The following is a 16,868-nucleotide window of genomic DNA, read 5'->3' as shown; positions in this document are numbered from 1 at the left end:
GAGAGAAATTTGTTTTGGAGACCATTGTCATCATTATCCATATCCATGGAAACTTTAGAATTATATCATTCAAACACTTTTGCTTCACTTGTGCTATTAAGCATTTATACTTCAACAACAATCAAAATATGTGCCAAATCAATTAGGGCCACGTCGAGGTCGCTCATATAAAAGTTCTCAATGAACTGACAATATGAATTAGGAAGCGAAAATAGAACCAAATCAATGCATGTTCCATTGGGAAAACGACACCCAATCTATCCAATTTTGTCAATGTACGATTTCATTTTCAGAACATGCGTACACACATAATTTCCATCCTCATGTTTACATGCCAATAAGGCTTGAGTAATTTTGTATCTTTCGACTCGAGGGAATCGTGATGTGGAGAGAGAGTCATTGGAGGAGGAGGAGGAAGAGTTGGAGAAGCATGATATCCATTTCCACCGTTGCTCGAAGAAGGAACCATATTTCACCTTGATCAGAATATGAAAGATCATCTTTAGAAAAGAGAGGAAAACCATTTCCAAAAGAATTAGGAAGACCATTGTTGTCTTGAATAAACATCTATAATAAGAGAAAAGACAATTCAACTTAGTTGATTTTAATTCTTAATTATTAACCCATAAATTTTAAGTTAAGGCTACGATCCATATTTTCGATTCGAACTTTGAAGAGGGATGTCGTAATCAAATTTGAATCTATTTTAGGTAGGTAAAGATTTTACCAGTTTCAATCTTATGAAACTCCTAGATCTTTTGAGATTCATTGAATCTAATCAATGATATATTTGATATCGATTATGCTCTCACTTTTGTTATTGGGATGCCGATGATCACAAATGAGATGTGAATAACATGTAAATTACCTTGGTACTCTCGATGTCATTTATCATCTCGTTTTAATGTGACGGTTAGCCACACGCCCCCCATTAATCAACGATAATTTTCGAGACACCCATTACCACCCTTTATTAGTTCCCCATTAGTGTGTCGGTTAACCACACACGCTCCACTAATAACTCATAAAGTGTAATGTGCAGTTTCATTGATCAACATACAGATTCACATTTTTCCTAAAGTAACTAAGAGTGAGATTTTAGAAAATAGTTTAGTTACTTTATATCATTATACTTTTAATGAGGTTACGTCCTATCAAATCCGTTCGACTAACGACCCTCCACCATACAAGAGAGCGGTGGGTAAAAGTGTATACCCAATGACGACCATTTTATAGGCCGCTTCCTTAAACCTCCTTTATAGTATGACTTTGTGATGAGGCATACTAGCGATTTGACTGACTATTCTTATACATATAATATATACCAAACTTTTAATTATATATACATAGTATAAGGTGTATTCCAAAATATTTTAAAATAACAAGGGTTTAATCATTTAATAATTTAAACTTTTAATTTAATCAAATTTAAAGCATATTATGGATTTACTATTTATCTTTTAATTAATTATTTAATTAAATTAATAATAAGATCCATATGGATGTAATTTAAACTTTTCAAAATGCCAAATATTATTTGACATTAATTATTAAGCTCAACTAATATCTAGATTTATTATTTATACAATTAAAAATCAATCATATGAATCACAAAACAATTAATCAAGTCAAGTACTAATCTCATAACATCCGGGCTTTCATATTATCATCATAGATACACCAAAATCGGATTTGGGAATAAACATAGCAAGTATATATCACATAAAAGTTGTTAAGGCAGATTAGGCATAAAATCCCGTCTAGATTGAGCTCACGTTGTGAGCCTCATAACTCACGTCGTGAGACCTGATTTTCAGCAAATAGAATCAGATCTGATTGAGCTCACATCGTGAGCCTCTTTGGTCACGTCACGAGTTGCGAAAAATGCAAACCAGGTTTCTTTTTGATTCACCAATGTACAAATACATGAAAGTAAACCCTAGGCTCTGGTACCACTGATGGGTTATTACGGTTACAACTACAATGCTCTAAGTGGAAAAACAATCAAACAATTCAATTGATTAAGACATATGCAACCTAATAAGGATCTATGTCTTTCACATATAGGCATCCAAGACACCTTTAGATCCAATAGAAACCCTAGAAGGCTTCTAGATTTCATTCCCCCCCCCCCCCCCCCCCTTTATGGGAGGTTCTAGAATCGCTCAATGCTCAACTATTGAAATTGTCACCTTTAGTCCTCCTACTTATAATTAATCCAATTAATCCCAAAAATAACTCCAATGAATTTTTGATTAATTATTCATTAAATAATACTATTTTCAATTAATATATCATCTTCATAATACATTAACAAATCATTTATTTTGATTTCTAATTAATTTATTAACCATATAATAAATTAATAAATCAATCTTCTCTCTCTAAAAGTCTTCTTATTCAATTGTCAGGTTTAAGGGCAACCAAAAAGGATTGTGCTACCATTAATTCAAGTTTATACCAATTATAGGTATGGTCTCAAACACCTAATCCAATATATATATATATATATATATATATATATATATATATATATATATATATATGTGTGTGTGTGTGGGGGGGGGGGGGGGGGGAGGGGGGTTCAATTAAGAAAAAAAAGGTTGAGAACGAGGGAATGAATCTAGGCTACTCATTTCGAATATGTCGCTTAAGCGCTCTAGCGTATCGGGTCGACGAAATAGACCATATTCATTTATGAATACGTATGAATAAGTGTATTCATATATGAATACATATTTTCATATATGAATAAGTATTGCGGAAGTGGTTATTCATATATGAATATGGCGGCGGTGGGTGGTGGTGGTTGGTTGTGGAGGTGGTGGTGGTGTCGGAGGTAGCGGTGGTGGTTGGTGGCGACGACGGTGATGGTTGGTGGCAGAGGGGAGGTGGTGTGTTCATATATGAATACACTTATATTTTTATTCATATATGAATATTACTCATCATCTGTCGGCCCGGTGCGTCAGAGCGTTTTGCGACAAAAATAAATGATTGACTGAGAATTATTCTCCCATTCTCAACATTTTTTATTTTCTCAATTGAGCTTACATCTCTCTCTCTCTCTGTATATATATATATATATATATATATATATATATATATATCGCTATCTGATAAACGAATATGGTTAATCTCATTCTGCCATGTGTCAAACTATTAAATCAATAACACGCCACGTGTCATTGTTTTGGTTTTCCAATTTAAATTTCATTTTACAACTCATACTCATAAATAGTCATAAATTCTTATATGGCAACAAAAAATGTCAAAATATGTCAATATTACCCACCACACATATCCCCGATTAAGGGATATTCCAATTTTGTTACACTTATTATGTTTACATTTTCAAGAAAGTCAAGAAATATTAATGTTAGTAGATTTTGAGATTTTTCAACGTCACCAGAGATATATTAGACCCGCATATGTATTAAAATATTCATGCTTTATTATTATTTTTTTAAGAATTTATATGTTTTTTAATTATAAGAATTTTTCTTTTGTCATATGAAAAAAAAAAACTTTATAAGTTCAAAAACATATTTTCCCGCTTATTTACTATGTGTATCCATATCAAATCCTTGAAATTTCTGAAAATTAGCAAAATTTCAAAGAATTTAAAGATATATCAAAATTATTTCTCAAATTCCATTTAATGGTTTATGATATTTGATTTACAAGCTCCGTCGAGAAATTTTTGCCACTAATCATCGATTAGTTTCTCGAAATTAGTTTAACTCGCAAATTAATAAACATCATTGACCAAATCAATATAATTTATCATTCAAAAATCTAAAATACAGTAATGATACGCTAATTTTGATATGTATTAAATACCTTCCATATAACAAATGTACAACACATGAATGATTTCAATACTTTTTGTTTTACAATGACAAATGACAGTACCCAAAGACAATCATTATCTAAGGTTGGTTTGTATTTGAAAGATCCGATTTTTACACATGGTCAATTATATATTGCCCTATCTAGAGTTCAAAGTAGAGAATGATTAAAATTGTTAATTTTAGATAAAGATGGTAGATTTACAAATAAAACTTATAATGTTGTTTATAAAGAAGTTTTTAGAAATTTGTAAATTGCTTGTAAAATATTATTTCTCATAACATGTTTTATTATTATTGTTAATAAGACTTTGTTAAATTTTCTTTTATAATTCCTTACTTTTTAATAATATATGTTTATTTTAACAACTTAATTTTCTTAATTTTCTGATTTATATACCAATTTTAATTTTTTAACAGTGATTTTCCAATTTCTTTCTAATAATAACTATTAAATTGGTTAGTGATGTTAAATTGATGCAATGATTTTTTTATCTACAACTTTATGTCATTATTCAAGAATGAATAGTCAAATGTTAAAAGTAAAATTAGAATATACTACAAAAATGCGCATACATAAATTTATAATATAATAATAACATTCTAATGAATATATGAATAATCAAACGTTAATATTCATATTAGAATTACTTCAACAATACACATATACAACATTCATTACATAATAATAACATAAACATAATGTTTTTACGTTGTCATACTATTTACTATTTTTATTTGAACTTATATATATATATATATATATATATATATATATATATATATATATATATATATAGGGTTACGTTCATTTGAGACCACCTATATTTTGTGAGACCGTGAGACGCATTTTTTTTATTTATTTTTATTTTTTTTAGTTAATTCAAGTTCCGAAAATAATATTTGAAAAAAGAATTATTGGATTTTTCCATTTATTTTGCATTTTAAAATTATTTTTTACAATATGTACAGTGTAATATTCTATTAGAATATTTCATGTATTTAAAAAAAATGGATTTTATTTTTATTTATTTTTATTTTTTTTAGTTAATTCAAGTTCCGAAAATAATATTTAAAAAAAGAATTTTTAGATTTTTCCATTTATTCTGCATTTTAAAATTATTTTTTAGAATATGTCAGTGTAATATTCCATTAGAATATTTCACGTATTTTAAAAAAAAAATGGAATTTATTTTTAAATTTTTTTATTTTTTTTAGTTAATTCAAGTTTCGAAAATAATATTTAAAAAAAGAATTTTTAGATTTTTCCATTTATTCTGCATTTTAAAATTATTTTTTAGAATATGTCAGTGTAATATTCTATTAGAATATTTCACGTATTAAAAAAAAACAGTATTTTTTTATATTTATTTTTTTTAGTTAATTCAAGTTCCGAAAATAATATTTAAAAAAAGAATTTTTGGATTTTTCCATTTATTTTGCATTTTAAAATTATTTTTAGATTTGGTCTCACGGTCTCACAAAATTAGAATGGTCTCAAATGAACCTGAACATATATATATATATATATATATATATATATATATATATATATATATATCCATATCCATATCTAATAAAAGAATAATTTTATTCTCCTTTTGACACGTGTCATCTTATTAAGCCTCCTAATTAATGCATATTTTATTCTCATTGTGCCATGTGTCATCATATTATATCTCCTAATTAATACATGACATTTGAAAACCTATTAATTCTCCATTTCAAATTTCAAAATTTAAATTTCTCACTCTAATTATATTAAATTAATAACATTAGAATAAAAATTAAAATAAACTTAATACACATTATAAAGTGATATAATTTCACATATTTATTTAAATCAATGATTAAAATTTATATAACTAAAAAATCTCTTCATTAATAATTTATTTAAAAATAATTGATTAATAATTTTTAGTTTTATTTTAAAAGTTTAATTAATTGTATAACCGTGGTTCTCACGGGTTATAAACTAATATATATATATATATATATATATATATATCCTTATACTAATAAAAGAGTAGTCATTTTGCCATGTGTCACTATATTAGGCCTCTTAATTAATATGATGCCACTTGTCAATCTATTAGTTCTTCATTTTAAATTTATTAGACCTCCTAATTAATGTGATGTTATTTGTCAATATATTTATTTTCCATTTTAAATTTTAAATTTTATATTATTGTTTTCATTAATTCACAAATAAAAAATATCTAATGTATATTAAAAATTAATTATATATATTTATTTGAATCAACGATTATAATTTCACAAAACTAATAAAAATATGTCGTAATTAATAATTTATTTAAAATAATTAATTATTAATTTTGAGGTTCTACTATAAAATTTCAATTTATTTTATAATCGTGGTTTCCACGGGTTATATCTAATAAAAGAATAGTTTTATTCTCCTTTTGATATTTGTCATCTTATTAGCCCCCTAATTAAATGCATATTTTATTCTCATTTTGCCATGTATCACCATATTAAATTTATTAATTAATGCATGTCATTTGTAAACCTATTTATTCTCCATTTCAAATTTCAAATTTTAAATTTCCAACTCTAATTACATTAAATTAATAACATTAAAATAAAAATTAAAATAAATTTACTACAAATAATAAAGTCATATAATTTCACATATTTATTTAAATCAATGATTAAAATTTATATAACTAAAAAAATCTCTTAATTAATAATTTATTTAAAATAATTTATTAATAGTTTTTAGTTTTTATTTTAAAAGTTTAATTAATTGTATAACTGTGGTTCCCACAGGTTATAAACTAATATATATATATATATATATATATATATATATATATATATATATATATATATATATATATATATATAAATAAAAGTTTATACAAAAACATAAATATTTTACAAAAATACAAAAATCGTTTAGTAACATGGACATGACTCTAATTTACTCGAAAACGAATATTGGTTTAGCAACACCTAATAGTCCTAACTAAATTTAAAAAGAGGACTGAGACGGTAAGAGTTTAATAATGGAGGGTGTAATTTATTAATACTAAACACCCACATACTTGATTGCATTCATATTCAATCCCCTCTACTAGGGTTTCTATTTTAGCCCTAAAACCCATTCACGTTATTCTACTCTATTATTCTGGAAAAAAGGCGATTCATCAAAGAAAAAGCAGTCGCAATCTAGGTAAATTTCTGTTTATGTCGCACGACGACGCCTACCATGGGTAGTTTGTCTTTGTTTTGTGTGAATGTTTTTAGCCGATCGGATGATTCGGTTTTGAATATGACGCAGGGTTTCTGTATATTATGTTGCTATTTGTTTAAATTAAATTTTTGTAGGCATTTTGATTGTTAAACTCGATGGCTGGAAAAGACTCGGACTACCGTATATTTGTCGGAGGGCTATCATGGGACGTTACTGAGCGCCAACTGGAAGGCGCCTTTGGTCGTTTCGGAAAAATTATCGACTCTCAGGTTCCTTGCTTTTCTTATCTTTTATGATTTGTTGATTAATTGGTAAATTTACATCTACGTTAACATTAATTTCTGAGAAAGTACGTGGAAGAACAGATTTACGATTTTTAAGGTCCTAATTTTGATATCATTATGTTCTTTCAATAATCCTGAGGGTTCGTAATTTGGTGTAAATTTGAGTGGGTCTTTTGGATTTTGTAAGGAGGGTGTAGGGTTGCAAGTATTTTCTGATCATAAGGTGGTTTAGCTGTTAACCTTACTTATTTGGCATTGCTACGGGTTTGCTTAGCCATCAGGAAACTTAGTTAGACATGAGTCTTATTTGAATTTGTTTATTGATTTATGCAACCCTGTAGATGCTAGAGAAACAAATTTATGTTAACCATGATTGTTAGTTCATTTTTTTTTCTCCTTAAAAAGTTGATCTTAAATATTATTATTGTAAGTCAATGATTTTCCTTTGGTGCTTCTGTTATTAATAATCTGTTTGTTTGTTTTCTTGCTGGAATGCTGGTTCTGATCTTTGGTTGCTTAAGATGGATTTGTTTACAAGAAACTGTGGGTTCTGTTGGGTTGAACTGCTGAAGCTCACTTTCGTTTTTATGCTTTGCTTTGTTCAGTTGGTTGTTTTGAAATAGAACATCTGTATGTCAACATGTTGCACAATCTTATTAAAAGAAGCTTGTATCAGATATGCCCGTTTAAGTAAGCTTGTGATCTGCTTTGAGAAAGTACGTGGTTTGAGACACACATGGATATCTATCAGCAATTTTGGACTTGTCATATGTATTATTACCATGCGGCTGAACCTCTGAAAAGTCAAAAAGATTTAGCAAAATTCACGAAGCTAGTAGCTTTTACTAAAGCCAATCATTTTTTCATTCGTTGTTGACACTTGTTGATTAGGATTTGAAGTCGAATTATCCATATATAATACCAAAAGTTTTGGGGATTGATTAAAGAACATATTCTTGAATGCACACTGCATCTGTGATAGAGAAAAGACTTTGGACCAGTAACTTGGAAGGTGTACTCAAGGAGGAAGCCCAAAGCCAAAGAAGGACAGGTGTAGGGTGGTAAGATAGGACACGCATATGGTGAGATTCTAGTAAGTCGTCATGCATGTGGGGGAATTAGCCAATTGGGAGAGCAGTAGTTTCTGAGAAGTTCATGTGTGGTTGTGCTTCGATATGATTACTTTTGATTAGATTAATGCACCTTTCGTTCAACTGCCTCCATATACTTTTTTGAGCTTTTTAGAACTTGAGCATTCAGATTAACACCAGAGTTGCTAGGATTAAGGTGCCCATGCTCTGTTTTGTCAGTTATGCCATCTGTTTTGAGCAGTTTTCATTAAATAATATGTACACTGAAAGTCAGATTGGTGGACTTCATCATTTAGCAGAAGATTAGGGTACATAGTATTCTTTTGTGGAGGATTCTCAATGACTGAAGCTATCTTTGTGCTCGATTTTGCATCCTGTTCTGCTGGAGTTTCATTTATCTTAGCACTTGTTTCAAGTAGATTTCTTATATGACAAAGTCCATGATGGTTAGTTATAGTGTAAGTAAAACATAGAGCCTCCTAGGCTCAACCCTCAGAAGCACTCGCCTTCATTTTCAATATCCTGATTTGCAGTGTTGTAGAGCACCGTTTGTGAAAACAATTACTACTACCAGGGCTTTTAGTTTTCCATGCTGATTCATGTACAATGTAGCAACTGTTGGTAAATGGGACAATGTGATCCGGATTGACACTTTTTGGTGAAGGTTTCCAAGATTTCAAGCTAAAGCTGCTATCTTTATCCCAATGATTTTTAGCTATATAGAGCTTCTTCTTGCTGTTTAGTGTCTTATGTTCAAGAAACTATCTGGCACTGATATAATTTATGACACCAAAAATATGATGAAGTGGCAATAGTGATGTATGTTTCCCTGAAAGATGAGATAGTAAAAGATCCCTTAAGTTGTCCAAAGTGGGGAAGAAAGAAGAAACTGATGACCTTGTTATGTTATAAAATCTTAGAAATTAAGCTAAAACAACAAAAGTAATCGTATCATCAGCTGAACTTCTGTGGTTAAGTCATCCCAAGTGCTGTAATTTATGTTATGCGGGCTAAGAAAATTCCAGTTAAAGATCTGTTATTAGTAACAGTAGTAAGTAATCAGTGAGAAAGAACAGAAGAAATTGATAAGTGATTTGGTGCAGAGTGCCCTGAATATGATCTACTATTATAAATCCTAACAAATTAAGTTCTTTATCGGCCAAATTGATATAGAGGTAACATCTTAAACCATGTCATATTTCATCTTTTAGTATTCTTTTATCGTGTAACAACATAAGCAAAAGTTTCTTCTCTCTTTATTGAATGCCTGTTATAATATATAATATGTTAATTAGCCATACTTATAGGTTATCATGTTTCAAGAGTTGATTGTTAGTTTCTTGTGTTATAAGTTGAAACCTGTATAACTTGGTATTAAGCATGATCTTGATGTAGATAATGCTTGAAAGAGACACGGGGCGTCCACGTGGATTCGGGTTCATAACATTTTCAGACCGTAGAGGCATGGAAGATGCAATCAGGGAAATGCATGGAAGTGATCTTGGGGAACGAGTCATCTCCGTCAACAAGGCTCAGCCTAAAATGGGCGGTGATGAGGCGGCGGATCACGGTTACGGTGGAGGCTATCCGTCTTCTGGCGGTAGAGGTGGTGACAGATCTATGGGACAGGACGAGTGCTTCAAGTGTGGCCGCTCAGGACACTGGGCTCGTGACTGCCCTTCAGCAGGCGGTGGTGGTGGTAGAGGTGGCGGCCGGTTCTCTTCCCGCCCCAGGTTTGGTGGCGGCAGGGGAGACCGCTATGCTGACCGTGAACGTTATGTGGATGATAGATACGATGGAGGGCGTTTTGGGGATAGAGACCGCTATGATAGTCGAGATAGCAAGTATGTTGGAAGCCGCAGTCGCTATTCAAGTGATAGGTAATCTATCCTTGAGTTGAGATGTTTTGAAATGACTGTTTTACCCTTTAAACAATAAATATTTATGTATTTTGGCGTTTGTTTGATTTAATAGGTACTCACCAAGTGGAGGTGGAGATCGGTTTGGAGGCGATAGATATGGAGTCCCGGAACGTTACCCACCACCGCCGCCGCCGCCACAGAGCGGGTATGGCAGGGAGAGAGAGTATGATCGGGAAGTTGGCCCGAGGAGGAGCAGTGACAGATATGGTGGTGGTGGTGGTGGTGGACCTGCACGTTATGAAGGAAGAAACTATAGGGATAGAGCTGGTCCATATGACCGGCCCAGAAGGGGAGGTGGCCGGCCATCATCCTTTGACTACTGAAAAGTTTTCTTGTTACCTGATATGCTCAACGATGAAACCTTTTTTTTATCCATCCGCTTTCTAGATTTGGTTAGTTAGTGTGTGAATCATTCTCATCTCAGTTGAGGTGGTTAATAAAACCTTGTGCCACTTTTTCTTCTACTAATTTATTTTCAGTCGGCTCCTAAAAGTAAATTATTATTTCATGTATGCCTTCTACTTTATCCAAACAGTTTTTTGTCAACAAGTCTATATTTTGAAATTCGTCAACAATACATCCATACACTTAAATAAAATTTGATTTTTCTAATTGCCTACTGGAGGTGTTGGTTCTTGCTTCCTCACTTTTTTACATTTCAGATGTTATTAGCATTTAGCAAGACTTATTACATGATCTTGGCGATGTGTTTAGCTACTTCATGTCATGACTCTTTTATGCGGGACCGGTCCAAAAATTATATGGGGTCTGGGGCGAAAAGAAAAAGTGGCGCTCTTAAAGACAAGGGGTTATGGTGAACACAGACAACAAGTTCGATGGTATATTAAGTACAAAAAAAAGAAAAGAGACCAAATGAGAACAAACGCAACAGTTGGTTATCCTCCTGATTTATTTTCCCTTTACTCATTTACAACAAATCCCACATCATTTCCTACTGATATTAATGACTTTTATGAGATTCATTCTTGCTTCTCTTCAAAACATAACCTACGAAAGGACATTATTCATACATGTACAACTTTGTAATGCACTTGAATATTTATTAGGGGAATCTTGACTAAGCAGACGCATTTCATGACTACATTTACATTTCCAATCAAATGATTTATCGTATCATGGATTCTAGACAAGTCTACAAACGAGTGGAATCACAAGTGCTATGATTTTTGAGTTTACTTAGCTTTAAGTTCGAACTCATGGGATAAGATACAACATCAGTATTGTAAATACTGATGTTGTATCTTATCCCATGAGTTCGAACTTAAAGCTAAGTAAACTCAAAAATCATAGCACTTGTGATTCCACTCGTTTGTAGACTTGTCTAGAATCCATGATACGATAAATCATTTGATTGGAAATGTAAATGTAGTCATGAAATGCGTCTGCTTAGTCAAGATTCCCCTAATAAATATTCAAGTGCATTACAAAGTTGTACATGTATGAATAATGTCCTTTCGTAGGTTATGTTTTGAAGAGAAGCAAGAATGAATCTCATAAAAGTCATTAATATCAGTAGGAAATGATGTGGGATTTGTTGTAAATGAGTAAAGGGAAAATGAATCAGGAGGGTAACCAACTGTTGCGTTTGTTCTCATTTGGTCCCTTTTCTTTTTTTTGTACTCAATATACCATCGAACTTGTTATCTGTGTTCACCATAACCCTTTAACCGGCTATCACAGGTCAAAAGTCGGTCAAAAGGGCTATGGTAAACACCACCAACAAGTTCGATGGTATATTGAATACAAAAAAAAAAAAAGGGACCAAATGAGTACAAACGCAAAAGTTAATTATCCTCAAGAGTCATTTTCCCTAAAGACAAATATCATAAAGATTAAAAAAAATATATTATTTATTCTTCACTATAAACAAGTACAATTAGCAATAAGTAAGTCAAATTATTTATCTTTTGAGCTAGTTTGAGTTTGAACCAATTTTAGACCCTAAAAATCATTTAGGTATTAATTTTTATATATATATATACATTACATAGCCTAGAAATTTTGGGCCCCCTGAAGACCTGGCCCTAGGCGGTCGCTTGGGTTGCCCACTGTCTGGACCGGCCCTGATGATATGACTGTATTTTTATTGCGTTCTTGTTCTTGTTCTTAGTAATGTCAAATAATCATTTGAAACTATCTACTATCGACACTTAACATTTAAAAATGGGTAAAGTAGAAACACATGTAAAAATGTTAGGCAATATTCTAAAATATTTTATTGTTTTTTTCTCGATCTTGCCATGATATTCATATTACTTTACCTTTACCATGCTTGAGATGGGCCTGAAAACCTGATCCCAAACCTTATTGTAATTGTAAATTGTAATGTATAATAAAGTTGGTAGAAATTTATTGGACTTGAAAAACTGGAACTAGCTTATCCTTAAACCGAGCCTTATAATAATCATTCTAAAGTCGGTTACTGATTTTGATGTACATCTCTAAGTAAGGGCGTTCACAAATCACTAACACTGTACTAGACCGTATCTTATAACACAGTTTAGTTATAAAAGATTAAATCCTAAAACTAAGATATCAATTTATAGAGTATCTTCAAGGAATGGAAACATATCAAAAAACTTCTTGTTGTATTCGTCAATAGTCAAGTTGTCTAGTGAAAAAAAAAAGATCACTTTCTAGTCCCATGCTTATGCCTATATATATGCTAAACAAAACTTTGTCGTTGATCTTTCCACAAATTCTTCCCAAGTGAAGGAAGACACAACATTATATTGTAGAGTTCGGTGGAGTGTATTTCACCAAGTAAGGGAATCATCTTTAACATTTGGGAAGCGTATCCCACCTTTCGGTAATTTTCACGTTGACACGTACAAATAATTTGCTCCATTTATGCTATCCAACGAATGGTCACTTTTGGATCAAGCACACCATTAAATTCTTTAGGCCTACAAGATAAAAGCTTTAAAAATACATCCCTTGGGTGCATCTTTGGATGGGGGAGGAGACCTTCCTGAGTGTTAGACTTTAAGTAACACCCTTGAGAGTTCTTACTTAGTGTAATTTTCCGAGTGAGTTCGAGAATGGGTTCCCAAACTTCATAAAGTAAGTGGTGCATCTTATATTGGTTATATTCTTGTACATGATGAAGAGAAATGGTGGAGAGTGTGGGCCTTTTCTAAAATTCAAATAACTAATATGATTAAATAAAAAATAAGTCAAATGGATAAAACAATCTTTTCAAGTTTGATCGGACAAAACCCAGCCAAATTAAATTTAAAAAAAAAAAAAAGCCAAATAAGTAGTTTTTAAACTCATATTGATTTTTTTTTGTAATTTTCTCTAATAAATGCAGATAAAATGACAAAAACACCTAACTTTTCTACTTTTTTTTTTCGAAACAACCAAAAAATTGACAAATAACGATACCGAGTATCGAACCAAATTAATATTACCGGTACCTGTGTATCAAGAATGATACATGTTTTTGGTACTAGCATTGATACTAATAATACCGAATCCTAAATCTCGTGATTTTTGAATACTGAGTACCGTCATATATGTTTAAATTCGATATGGTAACAATGAAGCCTACGGTGGTGTACAAACAATTAATGCATGTTTTGCATTAACTGCTTGTACATCATAGGTTTCTTATGAAGCCTACGGTTTTGTTTGTTTTTTTCAAAAAAAAAAAAAAAAAAAAGACACTGTATCTATTATATCTCCTCCCAAACAAGAAAAACCAAAAAAAATCGAAGATTCAAAGACAAACCTGATTATCAGACTCGTTGAAAATGTTTTCTTCCCTTCAAACACAAAAAAATAAATAAATAAATAAATGAAAACTACAACTTTATATCGTAAAAAAGTAAATGGTCCACTCACCATTGTCACGAAAGACGAAAAGAGTAGTTAACTGATCGTAGTCAACCATACGTCGACCGTAGGTATTGTTAATTATTGGCTATTAAATCTCTCTGCTATCAGGGGAAACCCCCCCAAAATTTGTCTACAGATTACAGGTGAAAGAAAAAATGGCAGGTAAGGGAAAAGGAACAGCAGCAGATTATTTATCGGGGAAACGGACGCGTGACGGAGGCCCGAAGACAGTATTTCGGAGTGACTATCTGTTCAGTTCTCGTGACGTGGAAGATTCTAGAAATGGCGGTATAAATATTAACATTAATCTGCCAATCATCGTCACTTGTTGGAATGGAATGTATCTAGCTTTTAGGGTTTCATGGAAAATTTATTTTGTTGTTTGAAAATATATATCCTTCTACTTTTACCATTTCTGATCATCATCAATAACATGAAGTAACTTAAAAACTGTGGTTTGTTTCTCATTTATGGCCTACATATACGTGTTTACTTGTCACTCATTTAGTTTTTGTTCCTTTTCTGATGCAGTGTTTCTTAAAAATTACTTTGGTCAAGATCTCGGAGCCCAGGCTGGACCAAAGGCTCCTAGCATTCCCGTTTTTCCCAAAAACGAAGAGAGATATGAAGAGAATCAAGACAAGTTTCTTGAAGAGCATTATAGACAATGCATGTTCTAATTTTGTTAAATACTCTTCTTTCATTTTAGTTTTAATTTTTTATTTTATCAAAATTAAGGGTTTATTTTTAACAAGGTTGATTTTAATTCCAAGTCGGGTTTCTGAAGTTCCACATTTGTTTACAGTTCGCAGCAAGTATGGTGGGGTATCCGTGGGCAGCTGGGCTCGTGTGAAAAGAGGGAAATACATGGGAGATCTAGCACAGGTACATTTCTATATATCTCACCCACATACATAGAGCTCTTGCTATAAAGACGTATTTGCCCTTTTGCCCTTTTACCCTTTGCCTGGCTGGCATTTAGGGCCAAGGTTATTTTGGGCATTTTTATTTTCTAGTTTCTAGCTATATATAGATTGTTTTTTCATTGTTTTAGTTATATGAATGAATGCAGGTTGTGAATGTGAATGAGTTTCAGAGGAAAGCCACTGTTAAGCTTCTACCGAGAATAGATCTACAAGCCATGGCTATAAAATATGTAACGAATTATTACAGTTGCAAGTTTTCTATTGTCATTATCATATTATTTTCTTATTTCTAAGTTTTACGTAACTTGTAACATTGAATAAAATTAAATTTGTGATGTTTGGGAGTATATATTTATATATTCTTCACTTTTTTGTTGACAGAGTGGCGGAGATACTGGGTACCAATATACATCTCCAGCTCCTAGACTTATCACATCCAGTGAACTAAAGTACCACACTTCCTTTTTCTTTCTGAAATCTGTTACATTTTTTGGGTCGGGTTTTTTCATCCATCTATCTCACATTTTGTGTAGCGCATATAGGCTACGAGTTAGGCATAGCCTTGACCCTGAAACAGGAGATTTATATGAGGTATTTGATGGAATGAAACTGAAGGATGGTTATGTCTTCAAAAAACTCTCCTTGGATTCGTTGAATTTCTCTAGCAAACCTTCTGAAGCAGAGCTTAAAAACTTTAGTCCTGGCAAGGAACAAGAAGAATCCAATGATGTAAATAAAAAACAAACTACAAATAACAATCAAGTACAAGAGGGTTTGTCGAGCTCTGACATGGAGAATACTTTTGAAATTCCTGATCTTGTGAACCTCGGGTGTGTATAATACTGTATATGATCAAGATCAACAACACTTTTTAATTATTATTATTATTTATGTTTTCTGGTTTGTAATTTGGTTCACAGTGGCAAGGCATTTGGAAGAGAGAACGATGCCTCTGAAGCTAGGTTTGTGGAGAAACTAAGGAGTGGAGCAAAAGAGTTGAGTGATCTGATGGAGGAAGCGGCTACCAGATGTTTGGGGAGGGCGTCTGTTGAGGATCAGCTTCGATGTGCTATTGAGGAGTTGCAGTCATGCAAGGAGAGGGTTTCTGCTGCAGAGGCGGAGCGTGATACCTTACGTGATCGTCTTAAGCTTGATAGGAAGAAGATATTGGCTATCTTCAGGAGAATTTTGGATACAAACTTTGACTTGTTCCCCCGTCTCAAAGAAGATGTTCGTATTTGGTGTGCAAACATTTAGTTGGATTGATGAATGAAAGCTCTAGTTTTTTCATTGTGTTATTGGTATGTAAGATGTCTCCTCCCTAGTTTCTTTTGACATTGGCTATCTATCTGCTCATCTGCATTCTGCTCGTTGTGATGTGTGGGTGGTTTTTTGTTTGTGGTTCTCCGTTTGGTAGCTTTCATTACGGCTTGTTTCTATGATATATATATATATATATATATATATATGACTAGTGTATCCTTTTGTCTTTTGATGTGTTGGTTTCTTACTTTCCAAAAATCTGTGCTTTCGGCTCCTGTTTAAATTAGAAAGGTATATGCGATTAATAGTGTAAATGATCTGAATTTGAGCATGTAAGAGAGATATTGAAATTTTCATAAAGTAAAAATACAAGTTTTGATATGATTCTAATGAACATGGCATGTTAAATAAATAGCAAAATGTGATTCTTTTCTTTTATATTGTGGAACTGTA

The 16,868-nt window shown here is 31.9% G+C and overlaps 2 protein-coding genes across 5 annotated transcripts; both read left to right on the top strand.

The window, feature by feature from the left end:
• Positions 1–6,898: 6,898 nt before the first annotated feature.
• ATRZ-1C (RNA-binding (RRM/RBD/RNP motifs) family protein with retrovirus zinc finger-like domain-containing protein) lies at positions 6,899–10,862 on the top strand. 3 transcript variants are annotated; one of them, XM_079026563.1, is made up of 4 exons: positions 6,899–7,047; positions 7,203–7,337; positions 9,839–10,323; positions 10,418–10,862. In XM_079026563.1, the coding sequence occupies exons 2-4, from the start codon at positions 7,224–7,226 to the stop codon at positions 10,686–10,688; spliced, it is 870 nt and encodes a 289-aa protein (XP_078882689.1). In that variant the 5' UTR covers positions 6,899–7,047; positions 7,203–7,223; the 3' UTR covers positions 10,689–10,862. The 3 variants fall into 3 exon arrangements, with proteins under 3 accessions (XP_078882689.1, XP_078882691.1, XP_078882690.1); XM_079026565.1 differs by lacking the exon at positions 6,899–7,047 and adding an exon at positions 7,958–9,618 and having other exon boundaries at positions 7,205–7,337; XM_079026564.1 differs by lacking the exon at positions 6,899–7,047 and adding an exon at positions 7,874–9,618 and having other exon boundaries at positions 7,205–7,337.
• Positions 10,863–14,247: 3,385 nt separating this feature from the next.
• LOC145088300 (uncharacterized) lies at positions 14,248–16,641 on the top strand. 2 transcript variants are annotated; one of them, XM_079026562.1, is made up of 7 exons: positions 14,248–14,514; positions 14,758–14,895; positions 15,032–15,111; positions 15,299–15,382; positions 15,534–15,601; positions 15,695–15,982; positions 16,073–16,641. In XM_079026562.1, exons 1-7 carry the CDS (start codon positions 14,382–14,384, stop codon positions 16,407–16,409), a joined length of 1,128 nt encoding a protein of 375 aa, XP_078882688.1. In that variant the 5' UTR covers positions 14,248–14,381; the 3' UTR covers positions 16,410–16,641. The 2 variants fall into 2 exon arrangements, with proteins under 2 accessions (XP_078882688.1, XP_078882687.1); XM_079026561.1 differs by having other exon boundaries at positions 14,250–14,514; positions 15,686–15,982.
• The last annotated feature ends 227 nt before the right edge of the window (positions 16,642–16,868 follow it).

Source organism: Lactuca serriola, chromosome 2 (genome assembly GCF_051521515.1).
Source record: "Lactuca serriola cultivar US96UC23 chromosome 2, Lser_US96UC23_V15, whole genome shotgun sequence".
NCBI classification, from domain to species: domain Eukaryota; kingdom Viridiplantae; phylum Streptophyta; class Magnoliopsida; order Asterales; family Asteraceae; genus Lactuca; species Lactuca serriola.
This window is presented reverse-complemented; position numbering and strand designations above follow the sequence as displayed.